This window comes from Chlorocebus sabaeus, chromosome 20 (genome assembly GCF_047675955.1).
Source record: "Chlorocebus sabaeus isolate Y175 chromosome 20, mChlSab1.0.hap1, whole genome shotgun sequence".
Classification (NCBI taxonomy): Eukaryota; Metazoa; Chordata; class Mammalia; order Primates; family Cercopithecidae; genus Chlorocebus; species Chlorocebus sabaeus.
This window is the reverse complement of record NC_132923.1, coordinates 21647000-21668999: the sequence shown is the minus strand read 5'-3', so window position 1 is coordinate 21668999 and position 22000 is coordinate 21647000. Positions and strand designations below refer to the sequence as shown.

The following is a 22000-nucleotide window of genomic DNA, read 5'->3' as shown; positions in this document are numbered from 1 at the left end:
TCTTTTTTTTTAATGTGTCTTTGTGTCTGGTTTTGGTTTAAGGGTACTACTGGCCTCATAGAATGAGTTTGGAAGTATTCCCCTCTCCTCTGTTTTTCAGAATACTTTGAGCAGGGGTGGTATTAATTCTTATTTAAATGTTAGGTAAAATTTAGCAGTAAAGTCATTGGGTCCTAGGTTTTTCTTTGTTGGGAGACTACTTATTATAGCTTCGGTCTTGCTAGTTGTTATTGATTTCTTCAAGTTTTGGATTTCTTCATGGTTCAATTTTTGTAGATTGTTTGTGTCTAGGAATTTATTTATTTTTAGGTTTTAAAAATATTGGCATATATTTACCTCATAGTAACCACTAGCGATCCTTTGAATTTCTGTGGTATTGATTGTAATGTCTCCTTTTCCAACTCTCATTTTATTTATTTGAGGCTTCTCTCTTTTTTTTCTTAGTTTGTCTGGCTAACGGTTTGTCCTTCTGTATATCTTTTCAAAAAAATAAACTTTTTGTTTCATTGATCTTTTGTATCATTTTCTTCAATTTCATTTATTTCTGCTCTGATCTTTATTGTTTCTTTTCTTCTACTAACTTTGGGTTTGGTTTGCTCATGCTTTTCTAGTTCTTTAAGATGTGTAATTAGGTTATTTGAAGTTTTTCTTCTTTTTTGATGTATATGTTTATAGCTGTATATATCCCTCTTAGTACTGCCTTTGCTGTATCCCATAGATTTTGTTGTGTTTTATTCCAATTATTTGTTTCAATAAATTTTTTGATTGCCATTTTAATCTCCTCATTGACCCACTGGTCATTCTGGAGCATATTGTTTAAATTCCATGTGATTTTATAGTTTCCCAAATTCCCTTTATTATTGATTTCTGGTTATTTCGTTGTTGTCAGAGAAGATACTTGATGTGATTTCCATTTTTGAATGTTTAAAACTTGTTTTGCGGCCAGCATATGGTCTGTCCTTAAGATTGATTCATGTGCTTAGGAGAAGAATGTTTATTTTGCAACTGTTGGATGAAATATTTATAAATATCTATTAGATCCTTTTGGTCTATAGTGCAGATTAAGTCCAGTGTTTTGTAGTTTTCTTGTTATGTGTTTTCCTCAGGCTTCAGATCTTTTTACCAGCTCAGTGTAGAGCTCTGGGGCCTGTGTGTCTGTCTGATAGGATAAGCTGTGGTTATTTATTTTGGCCATTTTACCAGTCTTTTCAAGCTCTGTTACATCACTTGCACAGCTTTGTGAGTGCAAAGATATAAATATCATGATTCGGGATATTCCACTTACAGGGTGATGAGAGGAGCCCAGAGAAAAAGATAAAATTTACCTGGTGCTCTTAGTGAGTCTCTTTTTGTGCTTTGTATTCTTATAGGGGAATCTTCTGTTCAAGAAGTTTATCTTTTGACTTTATTTCTAGTATGTTCTGTTTATTGGCAAGGATAACTAATTCTTTATGGTTATGGTTGTGCCTCCTTTCTCCAATCGAGAGAGACCAAAATATAAACTTAAGTGGTTTTTCCTACTGATCACTCGTTATGCATTTTCTAGGCATCTTTTTCCTGGATTGCCTATTTATGTCCTCAAATCTCTTCTTACAAAATTCAGGTATATTAGTGACCTTTACTTTCATTATTATATGTTTTCATTTTCTTTCACCAATACTCTACAAGTAGTAATAGGGTGAGGAGCCACAGTGAGTGGGGTCAAATGAGCACAATTGTATATTGTGACTCCTACTAAGCCTCACTAGTATTAGAGATTATAGCATGAGATTGTATGATTTTGTTGTTGAATGTATTTTTGCCAGTTTTTAACTACTTTTGTTTCTTTTCCTCTCTTCCTCTCTTACTTTTTTTTTTTTGTTGTTGTTGTTAGTTTAGGAGAAGGAAGATTTTGTAATCTGACTTTACCATCTTTACCAAGAAGTTTGATTTATTGCATTTCAATTATATATACTTTAAATTTCTTATATAATTTTTCTGTTTGATCAATCATGAGCTAAAAGGAGTTAAGGGTTCTATTACTACTATCTTTCTCTTCCTTTTGAATTCTCTACTAATTTTGCCTTGCATATTTTGATGAATGCTATTTGTTGTACAAAAGTTTATACTAATTCATTTTTTTTTGGAAATAGTATACTTTATTTTTGTCTTTTTGCCCCCAAATCAGCTTTATCTGGTATTCATATTGTGACCCTCACTTTCTTATTGTTTTTGTCTCCTGTGTTTTTGTCTATTTTTTATTAACCTTGATTGAATCTGTAACCTGAGAGTCTTTTTTTGACTAATAGGTTAGTTTTCCTGATTGTATTTGTTGATGTGATATGTATCAGTTTTGAATTATTCTTATGTTTCTGTAATAAACTCTATTTGGTCATCATGTATTTTTAAAATATGATGTTAGATTATGCTGACTAATATTTTATTTAGCATTTTTATGTTGATATGCATAAGTTGAATGGTTTGTACTTTAACTTCATTATTGTGATAAAAAACATATAGCATTAAGTGCACCATCTTAACACTTTTTAAATGTACCGTTCAGCAGTGTTAAGTATATTCACCTTGTTGTGCAACAGATCTCTGGTAGTTTTCCATCTTGTAAAACTAAAAGTCTATACCCATTCAACACGAGTTCCCTTTTCCTCTTCCTCCCAGTCCTTGGCATTTGTACATTCTGTTTCTGATTTTGAATACTTTATATGAGTGGAATCATATGGTATTTGTGTTTACGTGACTGGCTTATTTCACTTAGCATAATGTCTTCAAGGTTTATCTATGTTGTAGTATGTAACAGGATGCCCTTTTTAAAGACTGCATAATATTCTATTATATGTATATACCATAGTTTCCTTATTATTTTTCTCTTGATGGACATTTGGGTTGCTTCTACCTCTTGCTATTGTGAATAATCCTGTAATGAAAGCGAGTGTGCAACTATCTCTTTAAGATCTTTCTATGAATTCTTTGGGATATATTTCCAGAAGTGGGATTCTTGGATCATACGGCAACTGTATCATTAATTTTTTTGAGAACCTCTATATTGGCCATAGTGACTGTACCATTTGACATTCCCACACAACAGTGCATAAGGATTCTAATTTCTTCACATCAGCATTTGTTATGTCCTGTTCATTTGATAGTGGCCATCCTAATGTGTGTAGGCAATATCTCATGGGGCTATGATTTGCATTTCTTGTGTGACTAGCAATGGTGACTATTTTTAATATGCCTGTTGGACATTGTATATCTTCTTTGGTGGTTTAATTATTCAAGTCTTTTGCCCATTTTTGAATTGGGTTAATAATAATTTTAATCCAATTTTTTGTTGTTGAGTTGTAGGAGTTGCTTATAGATTCTGGATATTAACTCTTCATTGATTATATATTTTAATAATGTTTTTATCATCTTATTTTTCATTACATAGTAATACTTATTTTCTTATTCTCTAAAGTGTGTGTGTGTGTGTGTGTGTGTGTGTGTGTGTGTCTTACGTTGGTTGATTTGGAAGGTGTATGTAGCCTTTTAAATTAGTTTATTGATTACCTTTATATTTTAAAGTAATGTATCTAATACTGTCTCCTGTTTCATATTCCTCTGCATATACAATTTTAGTATTTATTATTCTACATTGTCAAGATTGATAAAAATATATATTCTGTTATTTAACTATGATTCCTATATCTCTTTAACTTGAGCTTTATATTTACATAGATTCAGCTCATCTTTTATATGCAACTTTTTTCCAAGTTCTCAGTTAATATGACAATCCCCACTTTACCTATAAGCCCATTGGTATAGGAAACTGTTACTAGATGACCGTCTTAACTTCTAATTAAAATAGATTGGCTTTTGGGGATTATGATAAATCATTTTTCCTGTATCTTTCATTAATTTAATGGGGCCTTAATCTCTGCCTAGCAATGTGAAATTTGTTTACTATCTTGATATGGAGAGAGAGATTCAAAGTGTTCTAATTGGTCCTTTCAACCTTAAAATCTCTTACTCTGTGGTCAGAACAAACATGGGGATTATTCCTTTTATTGAGTTTATTCAAACTATATACTTAGAATCTAAAAAAATGAGCACAAGATAGGTTTATGGTTCCATGGGCTCACCATGAGGTAGACTCTGATAAAATTCTAATTATTGCTTGACACTGATATGCTTGCACTCTGACTAGTGAAAAAATAGTGGCATTATAGATTCCCAAGAATTAAGTTAGTTGATGTGCAATTACCCATGTCTTAATATTTTAATCCTTAGTGCATAATATAGTAGGAAGGATGTAGTATGTATTTGTTATATTATTTCAGAACTTTTCCACTAAAGTACCAGGTTTCCTTTTTATTCAAATGGCTATAGGCTGATAAATTTATTTAGATCCAAAATTTGTTCACAAGGCTGTCATTATCTACTGTGGTTGCTCAAGTCAACCCTGTGTTTGCCAGGCCATATTACAGGCATATTTTACTTATTCAGATTAAATAAGAACCTTAGAGGTATGGCCATCTCTTTGGTCTAAGGGAACTGATGATTATTTAGCTACCACTAAAGATGCACATTCTTGTATGAACTGTTTCACACCTTGGAAACATATATTTTATTAGAACAGACTTTACCAAGATCTCCAGACCAGGAAAAGTCAGAATTGCAGAGACAGTGCAGTTGTGGGCAATGGTTTCTCTCTCTGTCCTCTAGAAGCCAAGATACATATTCTGAGAGTTATTACGATATTGCTGGTTTAGGAAATGTACTTTGTCTTAAAAGACAGCATGCCAGCCCCTTAGAGTACATTCCAATTGTCACTATAACTGAAGATCAACCACTGGTAGATGATAGGATACATAATAAGAACAGTAGTAAATACTATTACATCAGTTTGCAGCCAGCTTCTTTCATAGTGAAGTGAGTTCTGTGGTTAGGAGCAATGCTGCGGGAGAGATAACATGGTGTATGCAAGGTATTCAGTGAGGATAGATACTGGCATAGACATCATGGGCAAGTTTTACTGCCTAAAGTTCTGCACACTTGGAGATTTTTACTTTCTAAGACATATAATACTCCCTGGAGTTGTAAAAATTTTGTTCTTCAGATGGTTGTCATATTACAGGCACTCTACATATTCATTTATGTAGGCCAGGCTTTTCTTTTATCTTACTGAGTAAATTCTATCTAGTGATATTAGCATATCACTCTTTCCAATCTGACCACAGCTCTCCTTTCCGTTTTTATCTTGACTATACACATACCCTATTCTTCAGCAAAAGTTATGTTTTATTTCCTAAGTGTTGTGCTCTTTTCTGTATTTATTCATGTGATGATTTTTGCTTCTTAGTTTTTCCTTTTATCCCTCGTCTCTACTTATCCCCTGTTGAAAACTTGTTCATTATTGAAAGTCTAACTGAACTGCACCTTTTCTCAACATGCATGGAAAAATCCAATTCTGCCTGTAAAGGCTCACAATATTTTAGATCTTTTTGCAACTTTTCACAGCTTAGTTACCTGTGCGTATCTCTCATTCTGTAATTTGTTCCATTAACTTTATTTTACAAATAAGAAAGCTGACATTCAGAGTTTTAAGAGACTTATTCAAAAGTCTACAGATATACACTAGAGACTGATTAGAATAAAAGAAAAGATAAAACCAAATAATACCTCTGTAGAAAGGAACTAACTTTTCTTTTTTTCTTTTTATTACTTTATAAGATTGAGAGGTTAGTCATCTTTCTTTGTTAATACTCATTAGAAAAGATTTTGATAATATTCATTTGTGATCATAGTGATGATTATGTTATTTGTACTTGATATTTATTTTTAATAGGAAGAACTCAAAAGAGAGGCAAAAGAAAACACAGCTACTCTTAAAGAAAAAAAAGACAAGGTAAGAGCATATAATTCTCATAGTTTTAAAATACAAATTCGTTTTCTAACATCTACCAAGAAATGATTTTTTTGTTTATAAGTGGTAAAATAGCAATAGCATTTTAAATATTTCATACAATTTCATTTCCTAAATTATTTCTTGCTATTTATTAATTCAAAAGCATTTTAGCTAAAAATTTCAAAATTTTTGTCATTTGGAGATTTAGAGGTTTCCTAATGCAGAAAAAAAAAAGAAGAAAGAAAAGATTTCAGTTTTTCTCTACAATTCTTATTATAGTTTTAATTTAATTAGGTACTTCTGTGTTTCTTAAAATTTTTTTAATGTTAGAGGCAAAATATTTTCATAAACAATTCTAAAACTTATTTAGATTATGTCTAATTTTGGGTTTTGAGGGGGCATAATAAATGACATCCTGTTTTCCTCACTTATGTTCCGAACCAACTGTGAAAGACAAGGGAGAATAAAAATAATATTTTTATTATTGAAGACTTTATTAAAAAGTATCAATATTTTAAATACTGGAGAATACAGTTTATATTTGAAGGCAAGAGGATCTCTTAATCTTGAAATCCCAAATTAGAAAAATTTATCTACTGTCACAAGTAGAGCTTAAATAGCATAGGTCTACCCACTCGATCGTCTGGTCTTGTAAAACTTAGGTTATAAAGGAGTAGAGCAGAATTTATGTGTAATTATTTTAGTTCTCAAGAGGAGGAATAAGGAAGAGATTGAGCTGCATGTGACCAACTTCTCGCTTTCTTTAAATTCACCAATCACATTAAGTAACTTTTTCTACCCTAAGGAATCAGGAAGAGGTTTGGAATGTTACCCTGGTGGTACTCCCTGCATATGGAAGGAAACATCAGTCATAGAGAAGAAGAATACCCCTCAGCTTCTAACCTATGTGATACTATAGGATTGTTGCAGAATGATTTTGATTTAGCAAATTTTTGGTTAAAATGATTAAGAATTTTCTTTACAGATAGTGATATAGTCTTCTAAGTTCCCACAGAGGTTGCTATGATTATAGTTAAACTGGAAGGAAATGACACTCAGAGTAGTTTGAGAACAGTTCCTTACATTTTATTACATTTGGGTTAAAAGAGAATAAAGAAAAGAGGTATTGAACCTGTGAGTGAATATTGAGTGCTTTGTATGTTCCGACACTGTGCTAGACACTTGGAAACATTATATTTGGAGAAATTATAATCATAATAAAACTAGCCAGAATGGTTAGATATAGACTTATGGAAGTATCTAATGAATATAAGCAAATTGGTTAATCTCCAATAATGTTTTCTAAATTTAGAATGTGTTCATATTATGAAAGTTTGTATCACATTCTTATAGAGATATTTTGATTCACGTATAATTCTATATGTTTCCATTATCAAGTAGATTAGTAAATGCCATATATTTTATCTGAGAGTCTAGATATATATGTCGGAAAATGAACCATAGGTATGTTGCAAAATGAAAAAAATGATAAATGAAGAAATTTAACTAGGCTTTTTTGTTTGTTTGTTTTTTTTTTACTATACTTTATTCCAACACTACTGAAACATAAGTCTTGTTAAATTTACCAAACGTTTCTGAGTTTGGACAAGTTACTTAACTTCTTCGTGTTTCAATTTTCTCATCTATGAAGGGATAATAATAATACCTATTTCCTAAAGTTGTTATGAGGACTAAATGAGATGGTGTTTGTAAAACATTTAAAATAATGCTTGGCACATAGCACATGCCTTATAAATGTTTGTTTGAAAAATACAACAGAGAAATTTGTGAATTTTCTGTCTACATGCATAACTGTAAATGTTACATCCTTCCAAAAAAGAATGTAACTTGTAAGGAAGTACATGTTTCCATTATGTGTTCTGGAAAGGGATGGCTCAGTATTTTCACATGCAGGAGAATTTTCTTTAGGCTACCAGGGAAATGTCAAATTCCAGATATGGCCACAAGGTGGTGCAGTGACCTTAAATTGTCATTCTACTTGTAGGGAGAAACAATTTGTCCATGAAAGCAGTTACATTCTGGAAGTTCCAAAGTTTACCCCTGATGAATCCAGACAGCAGTAAAAAAATTGCTTTCATCAAAATTTTGTCATCAACTATGATGCATAAATATGTAGGGAAAAGGATACAGAAATGCAACTCTGAAAAAATTCATACTTGCTGGAGAAAGGATTATGAAATGACAGATCACTAGAACTGGGCAGGAAAGATATAAGCCATCTCATTTAGCCCCTTGATTTATAGATGAATAAATTTAAGCTTGGAGATACTTGAAGATTTACTTAAATAATCTGGAAAGATAGGAAAGATCTAGGAGAAAAGACCATGTTATGTACTTTTTGTATAGTACATGTAGTTGCCTCTTTATCATATACCCTAATTTAAACGCACTGAAAGTTCAGCCACCATGCTTTCAAATTTTGTCTTTGTAGTCCCTTTGTGTGTATGTGTGCTCTATTGTTTCTTTCATATGAGTAATTGCCATGATTGTATTCGTGGAGATGGTAGCGACCAAAGAAAGTGGTGAAATAGAAAGTGATGAGCATAAGTTTCATTTTCATGTAGAATCCCACTAAAGCAACTATTACTAGCTTTTACTAGAAAGCTAGGTCAGGTGCTAAAAGAAGCTGTATACAAAGGTAGCGTGAAAGAGAACTGAGGAAATAGAGTTGAAAAAAGTGTCAAGTATTTAGAGTAAACTTGCAATTTATTTATTTAGAATTGAAGCAAATAGCGATTTTCTCAGTTTTTTCCCTGAAAATTTTTCTCATTCTTTACTTTCATAATTATTCTCCTTGCTTTTGGATGCAAAGTAGGCTGGTGGATAGGAAAAGACTGATATTTTTATAGGTGAAAAAGAAGTATCAATGTATGAAAGAGAATGAATGAAAATTAGAATAGATTTCCTTTTGATTTTTAGGCTATTGTAATGAACCATAGATTAGGGCTTTTTGCCACCAGGAGTACAGATTTTTTATTTTTTAAAGAGAATCCTCAACTTTTGGTCAGATAATTGAGATATCTTATTTGTTTTCATTTTTGAAAATTTAACTTTATTTTAAGTTCAGGGGTACATGTACAGATTTATTATATAGGTAAACATCTGTCATGGGGGTTTGTTGTACAGATTATTTTATCACCCAGGTATTAAGACTATACCCATTAGTTATTTTTCCTGATCCTCTTCCTCCTCCCATCCTGCATGCTCCAATAGGCCCCAGTGTGTGTTGTTGTCTCCCTCTATGTGTCCATGTGTTCTCATGATTTAGCTCCCACTTGTAAATGAGCCCATGTGGTATTTGGCTTTCTGTTCCTTCATTAGTTTGCTGAGAATAACGACCTCCAAGATATCTTATTTGTTTTCATAGATGCTCTGTGAAGACAGGCAGGGGCAGATAACATTTGCATCTTAAATGGGCAAGTGACAAAGAAGATAACTGTAATTTATTCAAACTTATCTAGTCAATGATAAATTTGGGGATAAATTTGCGTATTTCATTGTTAATTCTACTAGTTGCTGCACTTTAATTAAGGAAATAAATAACTAAAATGAAATTTAGTGATGGTTTTGTTCACTCTTGTTGTTCAATGCAGAAAACACAGACATCTTTATTGGAAACACCTGAAATTTATTGGAAATTTGATTCGAAAGCAGTTCCTTCACAAACTATATCTCGAAATTTCACATCAGTTGATCATGGCAAATCCAAAGATAAAAGAGACTATCTGTGGACATCTGCCAAAAATACTTTATCTACACCATTACCAAAGGTTTGTGTCTAAACTTTCCAAGTTAGTAGCAATTTTTTTAATAAATAAAGTTCTGTTATCACCATATATACCTGGCGTGATGCACACATATATAACTAGTTTCTTGAAAGTTTCAATTTTTTTGTGGTATCAGCATGAAATGTAAAGACAAGGTCTTCCTGTGTTGGCTAGGATGGTCTTGAACTCCTGGCCTTAACTGATCCTCCTGTCTTGATCTTCCAAAGTATTGGGATTATAGATGTGAGTTACTGTGCCTGGCCTTCGATATGAAATTATTTCTTTTTTTTTCTATCACTGTCTACAACTTAATGTCATCTTGGGCAGATTTCATAACTTACTAGTTATTTATCAGTGTTTAAGGCCCTGACACAGGAAATCTGATTCTGACTTGACATTTTATAGCATCACCGCAGTTACTAGTTCCCTTTGCTGTTTACCCCACATCATCTTGCATCTGTAGTCCTTAGCAGTCATCTTGGAGCAGATGCCTCTAGCAAAGTGGCCCAATTCTGGATGTCTTCCATACATCCACTTAATCCGTGGGGAATTCATACAACTTTGCCATGCTAAATGGCAGTGCAGATGCTCTACCTTTGATCTCTCTTTCCTCTCTCTCATTTCCTTTTCCTCTCCTCAGCTAGATACAAAGACAAACAAATTTGCTGCTTAGGTTCATATCTAACTAGGGAATGAGATGCCAGTCTTTCTTTCTTGGAAGCACTCCTAGTATTCTTTATAAAGACGCTCTTGGAGTTCCTGCCTCACTTGGAAGTTGAAAGGAAAAGGATCTCAATTGTCTCCATCCCACTAAGCTTAAATGTCATGCCTTTTCCTTCTCAGTTTCCCAGGTGTGTTTGATGGTGTCTGCAAGTCTCTGAGACTTTGTTTTTCTTCATTTTTTTTTTTCTATTCCATATCAGTTGAATTATATTCAGGTTCATGGATTTTTCTTCTGCTTGCTCAAATCTGATATTAAGCCCTTCTAGTAAAATTTTCATTTCAGCTATTGCATTTTTTAATTCCAGAATTTCTATCTGGTTCTTTTTATAATTTGTTTCTCTTTATTGATATTCCATTTAGTGAGATGTTGTTTTCATGCTTTTCTTCATTTCTTTAGACATAATTTTCTTTAACTCTTCGAACATATTTAAAATAGCTGACTTTAAAGCTTTGTCTAGTAAGTCCAATGTCAAGGCTTTCTCAGGGACAGTTTCTATTGTTTGTTCTTTTCCTTTTCTATTTGGGCCATACTTTCTTCTTTCTTTGCATGTCTCATAATTTGTGTTTAAAACTGGACATTTAAAATATAACAACTCTGAAAATCAGATTCTCTCCTATTCCCATTATTTGTTGTTGCTCCTTGTTGTGCTTATTGTTTGTTTTGTAACTTTTCTAGACTAATTCTGTAAAGTTTGTATTTTTTGTTGTGAGTGCCACTAAAGGTTCTCCTTGATTATCTTAGTTTTTAGCTAATGTTTGGGCAGAAATTTCTTTAAATGCCTAGAATCAATAAATTTCCCGATGTTTGTCAAAGGTCTCTATTATATGTGTGTAAGGGCATGCCTTCAACACTCAGCCAGGTAGTTGACAACTCTGCCTTAGCTTTCCATTCCTGCTTGTACAGAATCTCAAGATTAGCCAGTGTTGAAAACTTAGGGCTTTTTCAGGACTTTCTTGAGCCTGTAGATAGCCCTACACATATGCATGGCACTCTATATTTCCAGGAATATGTCAGAGCTTTTCAAAGCCCCCATGGATATTTCATTTCCTAGCTTTTCTTTTAAGGTTTTTGGTTAGTCTTTTGTTTGTCCCAACTATTCATCACTGCTTCATGTTGCTGCAAAGTTAAAACGCTTGTTGTTGTTTTTGACAAATTCTGCCCCCTACTTCACACACACACACACACACACACACACACACACCAAGGAGAAGGCATTTTTTCACTAGTGAGTGCTCAGGTTGAATGTAATCAGCCATCAGCCTTTAAGTGGGATCTTGCAGAGACCCACCAGACAAATCAAATAATGACAATTCTTTGGGAATAAAGCTTTGAAAGAGCTTCAGTTCTGTTCTGTTCTGTCTGGTGGCTGCCAGGCTGCACCAGGAATGTGGGCTGTTATTCTTTAAGGATAACATAGAGCTAGAACAGGGGATGGGACCGGGGAAGTTAAGACACCACAAAGTTTGGGGTTCCTAAAGAGGTTCAACCATTTTATTTTATTTTTTTAAAGAATAAGCGCTCTCCAGGTGGCTGCAAGCCTTTGGTTAATTTCCAGAGTTCTGAAAAAAAAACTGATTCTGACAAGTTTTTACCAGTATTTTTATGTTTTTTATGGAGGAGTGAATTTTTAGAGCTCATTACTCTGCCGTTTTTGCTGATGTCTCTGACCTTAACGTTTTTTGTTTGTTTGTTTTGTTTTTGTCTTTTTTGTCAGGCTTTTGCTCTGTTGCCTGGGCTGGGCTACAGTGACATGATCATGGCACACTGCTACCTTGAACTACTGGCTCAAGCAATTCTCCTGCTTCAGCCTCCTGAGTAGCTGAGACTATAGAGATGGACCACCATACCTGGCTGTGTTTTTTTAATTAAAAAAAATTTTAGAGTTGGGACCTTGCTATGTTGCTCAGATTAGTCTTGAACTGGCCTCAAGCAATCCTCCTGCCTTGTAACAAAGTGTTGGGATTACAGGCATGGGCCACTGTGCTTGGCTTTTGACCTTACTTTTAAAAGATACTTTTGCAAATTATAAAAATTAGAATGTGAAACATTGACTAATGTGAATTACTTTACCAATATAAAAATAAGCAAGCGTATTTTCTCACAAAGTAATAAGGAGTTTTGTGGAGTGAGAAAAGCTCACCCAGTTATTTTTTGAGATCATGATTGGAAATATTAAGGCCTCTAAGATTGTTGATTGCTGAATCTGGAGTGTGTCTGTCTCTGTTTCACTCTTTCTCTTTCTTATTTTCTTCAGCAAGTTAAAGGAAGGGCAAAGAAAGTCTACCATTGTAAAATTTTTGAAGAAAGACAACTTACAGTATCAAAAACATCTGATTTAATTCTTACTCAAAATTTTTGTCTCATATACTTGCCAATAATAATGGAAGTTTCTGATTGCTAAGGACTCAAATTGCCTTAAAATTATTTGTGAAATCCTTTATTAATAATGCATATTTTGATATGATAATATATTGTTTTTTATTTTCGGATAGGCATATACAGTGAAGACACCGACAAAACCAAAACTACAGCAAAGAGAAAACCTGAATATACCCATTGAAGAAAGTAATAAAAAGAGAAAAATGGCCTTTGAATTTGATATTAATTCAGATAGTTCAGAAACTACTGATCTTTTGGTAAAAATTTTACAAATAATATTTAGTATTTATTTATATTACTTATTTGTATACAATTTTCCTTGATATACATGTATAATATATTTACATAGTACCTACCATTGCAATACTGATATACAGTGGAGCTCTGCTAAAATGCAGATCCTTGTGCTTTTGCAGCATTTTAGAGAAATTAGGGTTCAAATAATTTCCCTGTAAATTTCAGAAAACCTGGCACTTTGAAAATACTTGATATAGCACAATGGGCATATGATATGATTAATCATTGTCTTGTTTTCCAGCAGAATGTCATAAAGGAGTTCTTACTATATTTTTAAAAAGAGAGATGGAGTGAATATTTTACTATAGCCAAATCTGTTATTTAGGCATCCCCTCTATTTTGCATATTATACATGCTCATTTTACATCACTGGTTGATATTTATATCAAGGTATTTGTTGATGACTATAACATTTCCATCACTCTAAAGAAGTTAATGTATTAAGGACAACATGTTTAAGCAAGCTATTTCCTCTAGCACTTTGTATCCCTAATTACTCCCATTCACATATACCACTATTTTCTGAAGGCATAATAATGGTTTATTGAGAATAATTAAGCTTAGATTCATTCAATTTTTTTTTAAAAGGTAAACCATACCAGAGTAAATGGAGCAATGCACCAAAAATTCTTAATGACAAAAATCCCAGTTAAATTCATTTATTATTCTCATTTATAACTAGAAGATCCTTCAAGCTTTTCTGTTGCTTTGAGACCCTCTATTTTCATTTTTTTTCTGGAATAATGAGTAATTGAAGTCTTAAAACCCTAATTATTGAAGTTAACTTACAGAGTCCCTACTTCAGAACCCCTTTGTTTTATAGATAATGATTAACATCTTAACAATTAAAACTGTGAACCAGGTACTATTGTAAACACTTTATACAATGACGATTACTTTAATTATTTCTTATAACAATTCCAGCCTTTAGAAATACAGTTGGCTTTCTGTATTCACAGGTTCTACATGTGTGTATTCAACCAACTACAGGCCAAAAATATTTGAAAAAAATAAAAAATAACAATTCAATAGAAAATAATATAAATAAGAAAGGAATGCAACATAACTATTTACATAGTGTTTACGTTGTATGGGATATTATAAGTAACCTAGAGATGATTAAAGTATATAGGAGGAAGTACATAGGTTACATGCAAATATTATATCATTTTATATAAACATCCACAGATTTTGGTATGCATGGAGGGATCCTGGATCCAATCCCCCATGGATACTAAATGATCACAGTATATACTGTTCTTTCCAGTTTACAGTTGAGGAAACTGAGTCACAAAAGTATTTTTTTCAAGATCACATAGTAAGATATGGAGCCAAAATTTGAACACAGTCTGGCATCATAGCCTGTGTAAGGCATTGCACATAATAACTGCCAATTCAGACTGTAGTCCAGATATATAAAAATGTAATGAGAATTAGAAAGAAAATAAGCTTTAGAATTGAACATTCTAGGGTTGTAATCCCTGCTATTATTCTAGCAGTTTGAGTTTAGGCCAATTTCTTAGCTGATCTGAGATTTAGAATGATTCAACATTATTTCATTTCATTTCTAAAAGGAGCATCACAAACTTGCAACACAATAAACATATTACAGTATTGTAGAATTGCACACAATTGTTCAAACTAGTCTAAAAACACATTTCACAATGAGTTTTGTGGTTATAATTATTATATGAACCTATTAGTCATTTTGTAATTTTCTTAGCTCTTGTAGTTAAATTTTGAACATTCAAATTATAAAAATTAAGATTTAAAAATGGGTTGTTGTGCATGACCTCAGGAAGATGGTGGAGTAGGAAGTGCCAGGAATCCATCTCTCTACATAGACAACAAATATACTGGCAGAAACTGAAGTAACTATTTTGTAAATATGCAATGTTATTTGAATGTTTATAGCTTCCAGGGGAAAGGTTAGCTGGTAAATTGTGGTTAATTTACATTGATTTCAGCCTAAAGTATGATAGCAGCTACCAGTCTCTCCAGTCTACAGTCCTATGTCAGGAAACCATGCTCATGTTCCTTGAGTGACTTGCTGATGCCAGAGGGGGCAATAGGACTTGGCCTTCAAACATCAGAGTTCAGTGTTTCAACCCCTACTGACTGAAGCAACTTCCAGGAATTTACATGAAGCATATCTGTCTTTTTTTTGTTTTCCTTTCTTCTTTTTCCATCTTTACCCTTTGGGGTTTTTTTTTCATTTAGCACAATGTCCTCAAGGTTTATCTATGTTGTAGCATATATCAGAATTTTCTTCTTTTTTGAGGCTGAATAATATTCCATTGTATATATACACCACATTTTGCTTATTTATTCATCCATGGATGGATATTTGGGTTGCTTCCATGTTTTAACTATTGTGAATAATGCTGCTATGAACATAGTTGTACAATTATCTCTTTAAGACTCTGCTTTCAATTCTATTGAGTATATATCCAGAAGTGGAATTGCTGGATCATAGATAATATTATAATTTTTTATAGAATTATAAATACTTGTTATAAGTATGAGTTTGAATAAACAGGGTCAGGGAAGGAGGACAAGATGGTATTATCAAGACTCTGAAACTGAAATAGAAATCAGTAGAGAAGTGCTACTCACTACACATGTCTTGTATTTCACATAGCCTTTCAGTAATATAGTTAATAGAATAAAAATCTAGGTCATTTCTTGGCCCATTGATTTATTTTGTTATTGTTTTCTTTGTTTGGTCTTCTTTCTTCTCTCTATAATCTTCTTTCTCTTTCCTCCTCCCTTTGCCCTTCTCCCTTCTTCATCCTTCCTCTTTCCACTCTTTGTTCTCCTCACATGTGATATGTTGACAAAATGTTAATAATATAATATTAATGATGGTAACCCCAACATCATATTTTTAAATTTTTCTTCAAGAGCATGGTTTCAGAAGAAGAGACATTGAAAACACTATATAGGAAAAATAATCCACCAGCTTCTCATCTTTGTGTCAAAACACCAAAAAAGGTAGCTTTTAAATTTTATTCCAGAAAGCAAATTTCAAAAGCTGCACTTAAAAAAATTAAACATGTTATGATTTTTAAATTTTATTTTGTATTCAGGCCCCTTCATCTCTAACAACCCCTGGATCTACAATGAAGTTTGGAGCTATAAGAAAAATGCGGGAGGACCGTTGGGCTGTAATTGCTAAAATGGATAGGAAAAAAAAACTAAAAGAAGCAGAAAAGTTATTTGTTTAATTTCAGAGAATCAGTGTAGTTAAGGAGCCTAATAACATGAAACTGATAGTTAATGTTTTGTTCTTATTTGCCAGAGCCAAATTTTATCTGGAAGTTGAGACTTTTAAAAAATATTTGCATGAATGATTTGTGTTTCTTTATATTTTTAGCCTAAATGTTAACTACATATTGTCTGAAAACCTCATTATATTCAGATAATTAGATGATTATATTTTGTTGTTACTTTTTCTTGTATTCATGAAAACTGTTTTTACTAAGTTTTCAAATTTGTAAAGTTAGCCTTTGAATGCTAGGAATGCATTATTGAGAGTCATTCTTTATTCTTTACTATTAAAATATTTTGGATGCAAATAAGTGCTTCTTATTGATTCTGTTAGGTCGTATAAACAGCTCATCATTGTAATTTAGAGATAATATTATTCATTTTAAAGTCTTGAGAGCATTGTAGTGGAGTTTTGTACTTCTGAGGCAGCTTTGACTTTTTTATTTTATGAAATTGAGAAATTGCTTTTAGTGGCAGGAAAATGTGGCTATACCAGTATGAATTCCTGAAATATTTCATTTATACAACATTTATTAAGCAAATATTTATTGATGTTTACTAGGAGTCAAACAGTTCTAGATACTGGGTATGTAATAGTGAACAAAACAGAAAAATAACTTGTGTTTTCCTAGAGCTTACATTCTAGTGAGGGAAATAGACAATTAAAAAAATTAAAAAACACATTATATTAGTTAATGATAACTGCTAAGAAGAAAAATAAAACAGGGAAGAGTATTAAGGAGTATAAAGAAGGCTACGTTTTAGGTATGATATCCCTTACTGAACTGAATTTCGAATGAAGATATGATTAAAACAGCAGCTGAATCTGGGGCTACCTAAGGGAATAACATTTCTCACAGAAGGAATAGGAAGTACAAAGGCCCAGAGATGGGAGTGTGCCTAGCATATCTGGGAAGCAGCAAAGAGCCCAGTATTGGGAAGGATAGTGAGCAAAAGGAAGAGTAGAAGGAAGAGAGGGCCTAATAGTTAATGGGATGAGGGTTTTGAGTGGGCAGATTATGTAGCACTTTAGGCCACTGTAAGAACTTTGGCTTCTCTGAATATGATGTGACATTAGTAGATGATTTTGAGCAAAGAAGAATCATGATCTGACTTATGTTTTAACAGTATCTTTGTGACTGCTGTATTGAGAACAGATTGAAAAGGGGACATAAATAAACAGGAGATTATTTTAGTAATGCCTGTGAAAGATGATAATGGCTTAAACAGCAGCAAGAGCAGCAGAGGAGTAAAGTAATTAACTTTTGGATATATTTTGAAGATATAGGTAGAATATGAAAGAAAGAGAATGGGCAATATTTTTGGCCTGAACAGTGTAGTTTTGCAAATGTTAGGCTTGAAATACCTGTTAGACATCCAAACAGTGATGGTAAGTAGGCTTAGAGACAAGTCCAGACTAGTGATATAAATTTGGGAGTCAACATCATATTTAAAGCTATCACACTGGATGAGAACATTAACAGTCATGGGAGTGAGTGTACCTAGGAAAGAGAACAGGTCAGAGAGATGAGAAGGGGCCGTTAAAGGACTGGCCAGAGTCGTAGTAAAAAAAGTAGGCTATGGTTTCTTGGAAGCCAAGCAAGAAAGTATTTCAAAGAAGAGGGAGTGATAAATTGTGTTAAATGCTAACCAGAGGTGAAGTAAAATTGATTAATGTGTTATTAATATGAAGGTAATTGGTAATCTTAATGTCAGTTTTCGTTAGAGTGGAGCTTGATTGGAAGGATTTAAAGGAAAAAGAGGGAGAGTAAGCAGAGACGGCGATTTCTATCAGGTGTAACAAACTCAAGAAGTTGTACTTCACATGAAGATGATAAGTAGGGAAGTTACTGGAAAGTGAAGTGGATTAACAGAAGGTTTTTTTGTTAAGACGTAAGAATTAATAGCATATCCAAATAATTAGAGGAAGATTCAGAATGGGGAAAATGATGGTGTGGGAGAGAAAGGGAAACTTTTTGTAGAATGTCTTATAACAGGAAAGGGGGGTGGAATTTAGTGGATAATTAAAACTGTTGGGCCTTCGGTAGGAGAATAGACACTTCTGCCATAGCAATAGGAAAAAAGGAAGAGTATATGGCATAAGATGATGGTAAGTGTATGGGAGTTTGTAGAAGTTTTGGTTCCATAATTTCAGTTTTCTCCATGAAGCTGGAATTAAGATCATGCACTGAGAATGAGGATAGGGAAGACAGTGTTGGAGGTTGTGGAGAGAAAAGTAAGTATGAAAGACTCAGAGTAGGAAAGTGAACAGGTTTTATGAAAACAATGAATACATGAATAAAAATGGTTTTAGAGTTATCTGTAAATAACTATAGTGAAGTAAAATTTGAATCCTCTTATGGTATGGATTATGTTTGTAGGAAAGGTTAACCAAGAAAAAATGGAAATGCAATAACTTTACAGAAATTATTTTGTTCCTTCTTTAATTTGTGTGACTACAACTATACTTTGTTAACTGGCAATGGTCTTGGGATTTCTAGCTTTTGATCTCTTAATTGAAACTTTATAAGTCTCCTGAGCAAGCATTTTTGGAGAATTATTGGTCTTGAAAATGTGAAATTTCACATTGGAAGCTATATATTTTCAAATATTATAAATAATATAAATATATTTTCAAATTAAAATAACTAATATATTAATCTATACCTTTAGTGTATTTTTGATTTAAATATTTACAATAGGACTAGTCTATTAAGCTATATATTTTCGAATATTTAGAATAAGACTAGCTGCTCTGGCTAACTATTCATTTACTTCTAACTTACCTAAAGTCCTACGTAATGTTTCTGTTTAGTGAGAACCATTTCTCTAGGCAGTAATTCAGGAACCCTGGCTCCTTTCAACTTCTAATTCTGCCATCTTCAGGAGCTGGCTTCCAGGTTTATGCTACAAGGGAAACACCATGGAGGATCCATGTGGGAAGTTTCTAATGACCTAGGCATGAAAGAGATATATAGCACTTCCACCCACATTTCACTTTCTAGAACCAAGTCAATACGGCCACACCTAACTTCAGGGGAGACTGTGACCCATGTTCCAGTTATCTCTCAGGAGATTTGGGAAAAGGGTAAACAACTAGCCAGTCTGCCACAATTAGTTCACAGTCTTTAAATTTTCAAATATTGTTCTTTCTTGCTTTTAGTTAAAACAAGATGAGTTAGTTAAGGCTCCTAAGTTTTGGAAGATTGCTCTTCCTTGAACATGGTGGGTATGTTCCTGCTTTATATCCCCTCTCCTTCCTCCAGCATTTATTTCCCTTATATCTTCTAACATACTGTATACCTTATTTGGTATGTTTATTATTCATTGTCTGTCCTCACAAGAATGTAAACTTCACAAAGGAAATTTCGTTTCCTTTGCTTATTGATGTATTCCAAGTGGCTAGAATCGTGCCTGGCCCATAGTAGGTAGTCAGTATTTGTTGAATAAGTAAAATATTAATACACATTTAAGAAAAACATACATATACCATATTAGTGATTCTTACAATAAGTAAAATCTTACAACCTAAATGTTGAGTGGCTGATTTAAAAATAAGATTAAATATTGGAAATTAGAATGATCATGACATTTTCTAAAAGCATATTGTTATAGTATACTATATTTGACTCTTCTTTGCACTCTGGAGAGTTCAGTTTTGACAATAAAGTGCCCCCCCAAAATTTATAACTAATGTTATTGTTTTTACTTTTAAACTACTCCTTTAAAAACCACTAGTCTTAATGAAAAATTGGCAAATTCGTAATTTGATTATTTAATTATGAAAATTTTGTAAGTTAATTACAAGATTATTAACTAATGCCTTTTTAAACTTTGAATGCATTTTGGAGGTTATTACAGGAAAAAGATTTTGAAAAAGCCTATTTTTAAGTTGGTAGGAAACTCTTCCTACCTTTTAGCCACGCTTTGTGGGATTGACTTAATCTGATGGATTTAGGATCAATCAGATGTGTTTAGGAGTAGGCATATGGGATACACACTATTCTCTATCTCTCTCTTGAGTGTGGAGCTTCCTACAGGAATCACATGATCTTCTCTATGCTGCAAGTTTTATAGGGCAGGTGGAAGAGTGGTCCTGTTTTGAGGGGATAAGTTTAATAAAATAAAAATTCAGAAGAATATTGGCAAGTTCCAGTATTTTGATGAATAGGCTGGACACTTTGAGAAGGAAATAGAGTGGCATTCAGAGGAATTAACATACCAATATTGATGCTCTGATATGGCTTTGGTGGCACTAATCTGGAAAATAGCCACATAGGAATTTTCACTTGTTAGGTGATTATAGCTTATGGTAGCCTTTTCTTTACATGAGTTACTGTTTTTACAGAAACAGGTTGCAAGTTCTGGATCTTAAGTGAATAGTGCATAAGCTTTATCTGAAGCAGAAATGAACATTTAATATGTCTGCAGGCCATAAACTTTAGAAGATGCATGGCCTGAAGGGGCCTCAGCCAAATTATTGGCTATTAAAAAACAAATATTAGCCACACTAGACTGGGTAAAGAGGTGAGACTCAGTCAGAGATAATACTCTGTGTATATTTTGATGATGGAACCAAAAAGATTTCTGGAGATAAGGATTAAATGAGGGAAAGAGAAGGTACAAGATTTGGTTTTGAAGTACGGTTTTGGGCATATGTAATATTCGAGATATTTTAGATATCCAAGTGGAGATATTGAGTAGACCGTTGGATAAATGAATCTAGAATTCTCCAGAAGGGTATTTAGTAATCATTGACATATAGGTTCTATAACTGAATGCACTGTTTTTACAGTACTGTAAAAAGAACATATAGGTTCTATTACTGAATGCATTCTTTGTACAGTAATAAATGTTAGTTATAGAAGAGAAAGGAATTAGTACCAAGCCTTGAGGTAAAGGAATATTCGAAAGTGAAGCAATAAAGGAAGAGCCACAAAGAAGCTAAGAAGGAGGGACTCCTGGAGGAGGGAAAAAGCGAGTGTAAGGGATGATGGAAGCCTAAAGAACAAAGTGATTCAAGAAGAAGGGAATATTCCCCTGTGTGAAATCCTGCTGAGCATGAAAGCAGAAAATAAATAATTGGACCTATGGCTATCTGTATGATACAATCTCTGCTCTCAATGACTCACAGTCAAGGAGCAAAATTTTATATGTAAACAAATGGATCAATTATAATTAATTTGACAGTACACACATATAAGAGCTACAGAGAAGCGAATGTTAATTTCATGACATAAATGCAGGCATCAGAGAAGGACTTCTGGGTTTTGGACATAAATGGGAATGCTATAGGTGTATAAGAAGGACAAGAGAAAACCAAGACATAAGAAATCACACTATAAAGGATGAAGAGAAGAATAGTTAGAAAAAAGTCATGGTCTCTTCATGTAGGATTTTATGTGTTATATTGTAAAGCTTGGATTTTCTGGTGTGGGAAATGGAATAGAGTATACGCAAAGAAAAGCAGACTTTATTATTTAAATATGGTATTAAAATGTTTTTATTTCAATAAGCTTTGGGGAACAGGTGGTATTTGGTTACATGGATAAGTTATTTAGTGGTGATTTCTAAGATTTTGGTGCATCCATCACCTCAGCAGTGTACAGTGTATCCAATGAGTAGTCTTTTCTCCCTCACCCTCTCCTGTCCTTCCCTCAT

The 22000-nt window shown here is 33.1% G+C and overlaps 1 protein-coding gene across 4 annotated transcripts in view; it reads left to right on the top strand.

The window, feature by feature from the left end:
* SYCP1 (synaptonemal complex protein 1) overlaps positions 1 to 16647 on the top strand; it is a 113508-nt gene extending 96861 nt beyond the window's left edge. For 3 of the 4 annotated variants that reach the window (XM_037998054.2, XM_037998056.2, XM_037998055.2), the window contains 5 exons: positions 5822 to 5881; positions 9496 to 9672; positions 12886 to 13029; positions 15974 to 16063; positions 16159 to 16647. In XM_037998054.2, the coding sequence (XP_037853982.1) occupies positions 5822 to 5881; positions 9496 to 9672; positions 12886 to 13029; positions 15974 to 16063; positions 16159 to 16296 (609 nt within the window). In that variant the 3' untranslated portion in view covers positions 16297 to 16647. Of the gene's footprint in view, positions 1 to 5821; positions 5882 to 9495; positions 9673 to 12885; positions 13030 to 14336; positions 14436 to 15973; positions 16064 to 16158 lie in introns of all 4 variants that reach the window. The other variant, XR_005240356.2, reaches the window with a different exon arrangement.
* Positions 16648 to 22000: the final 5353 nt, after the last annotated feature.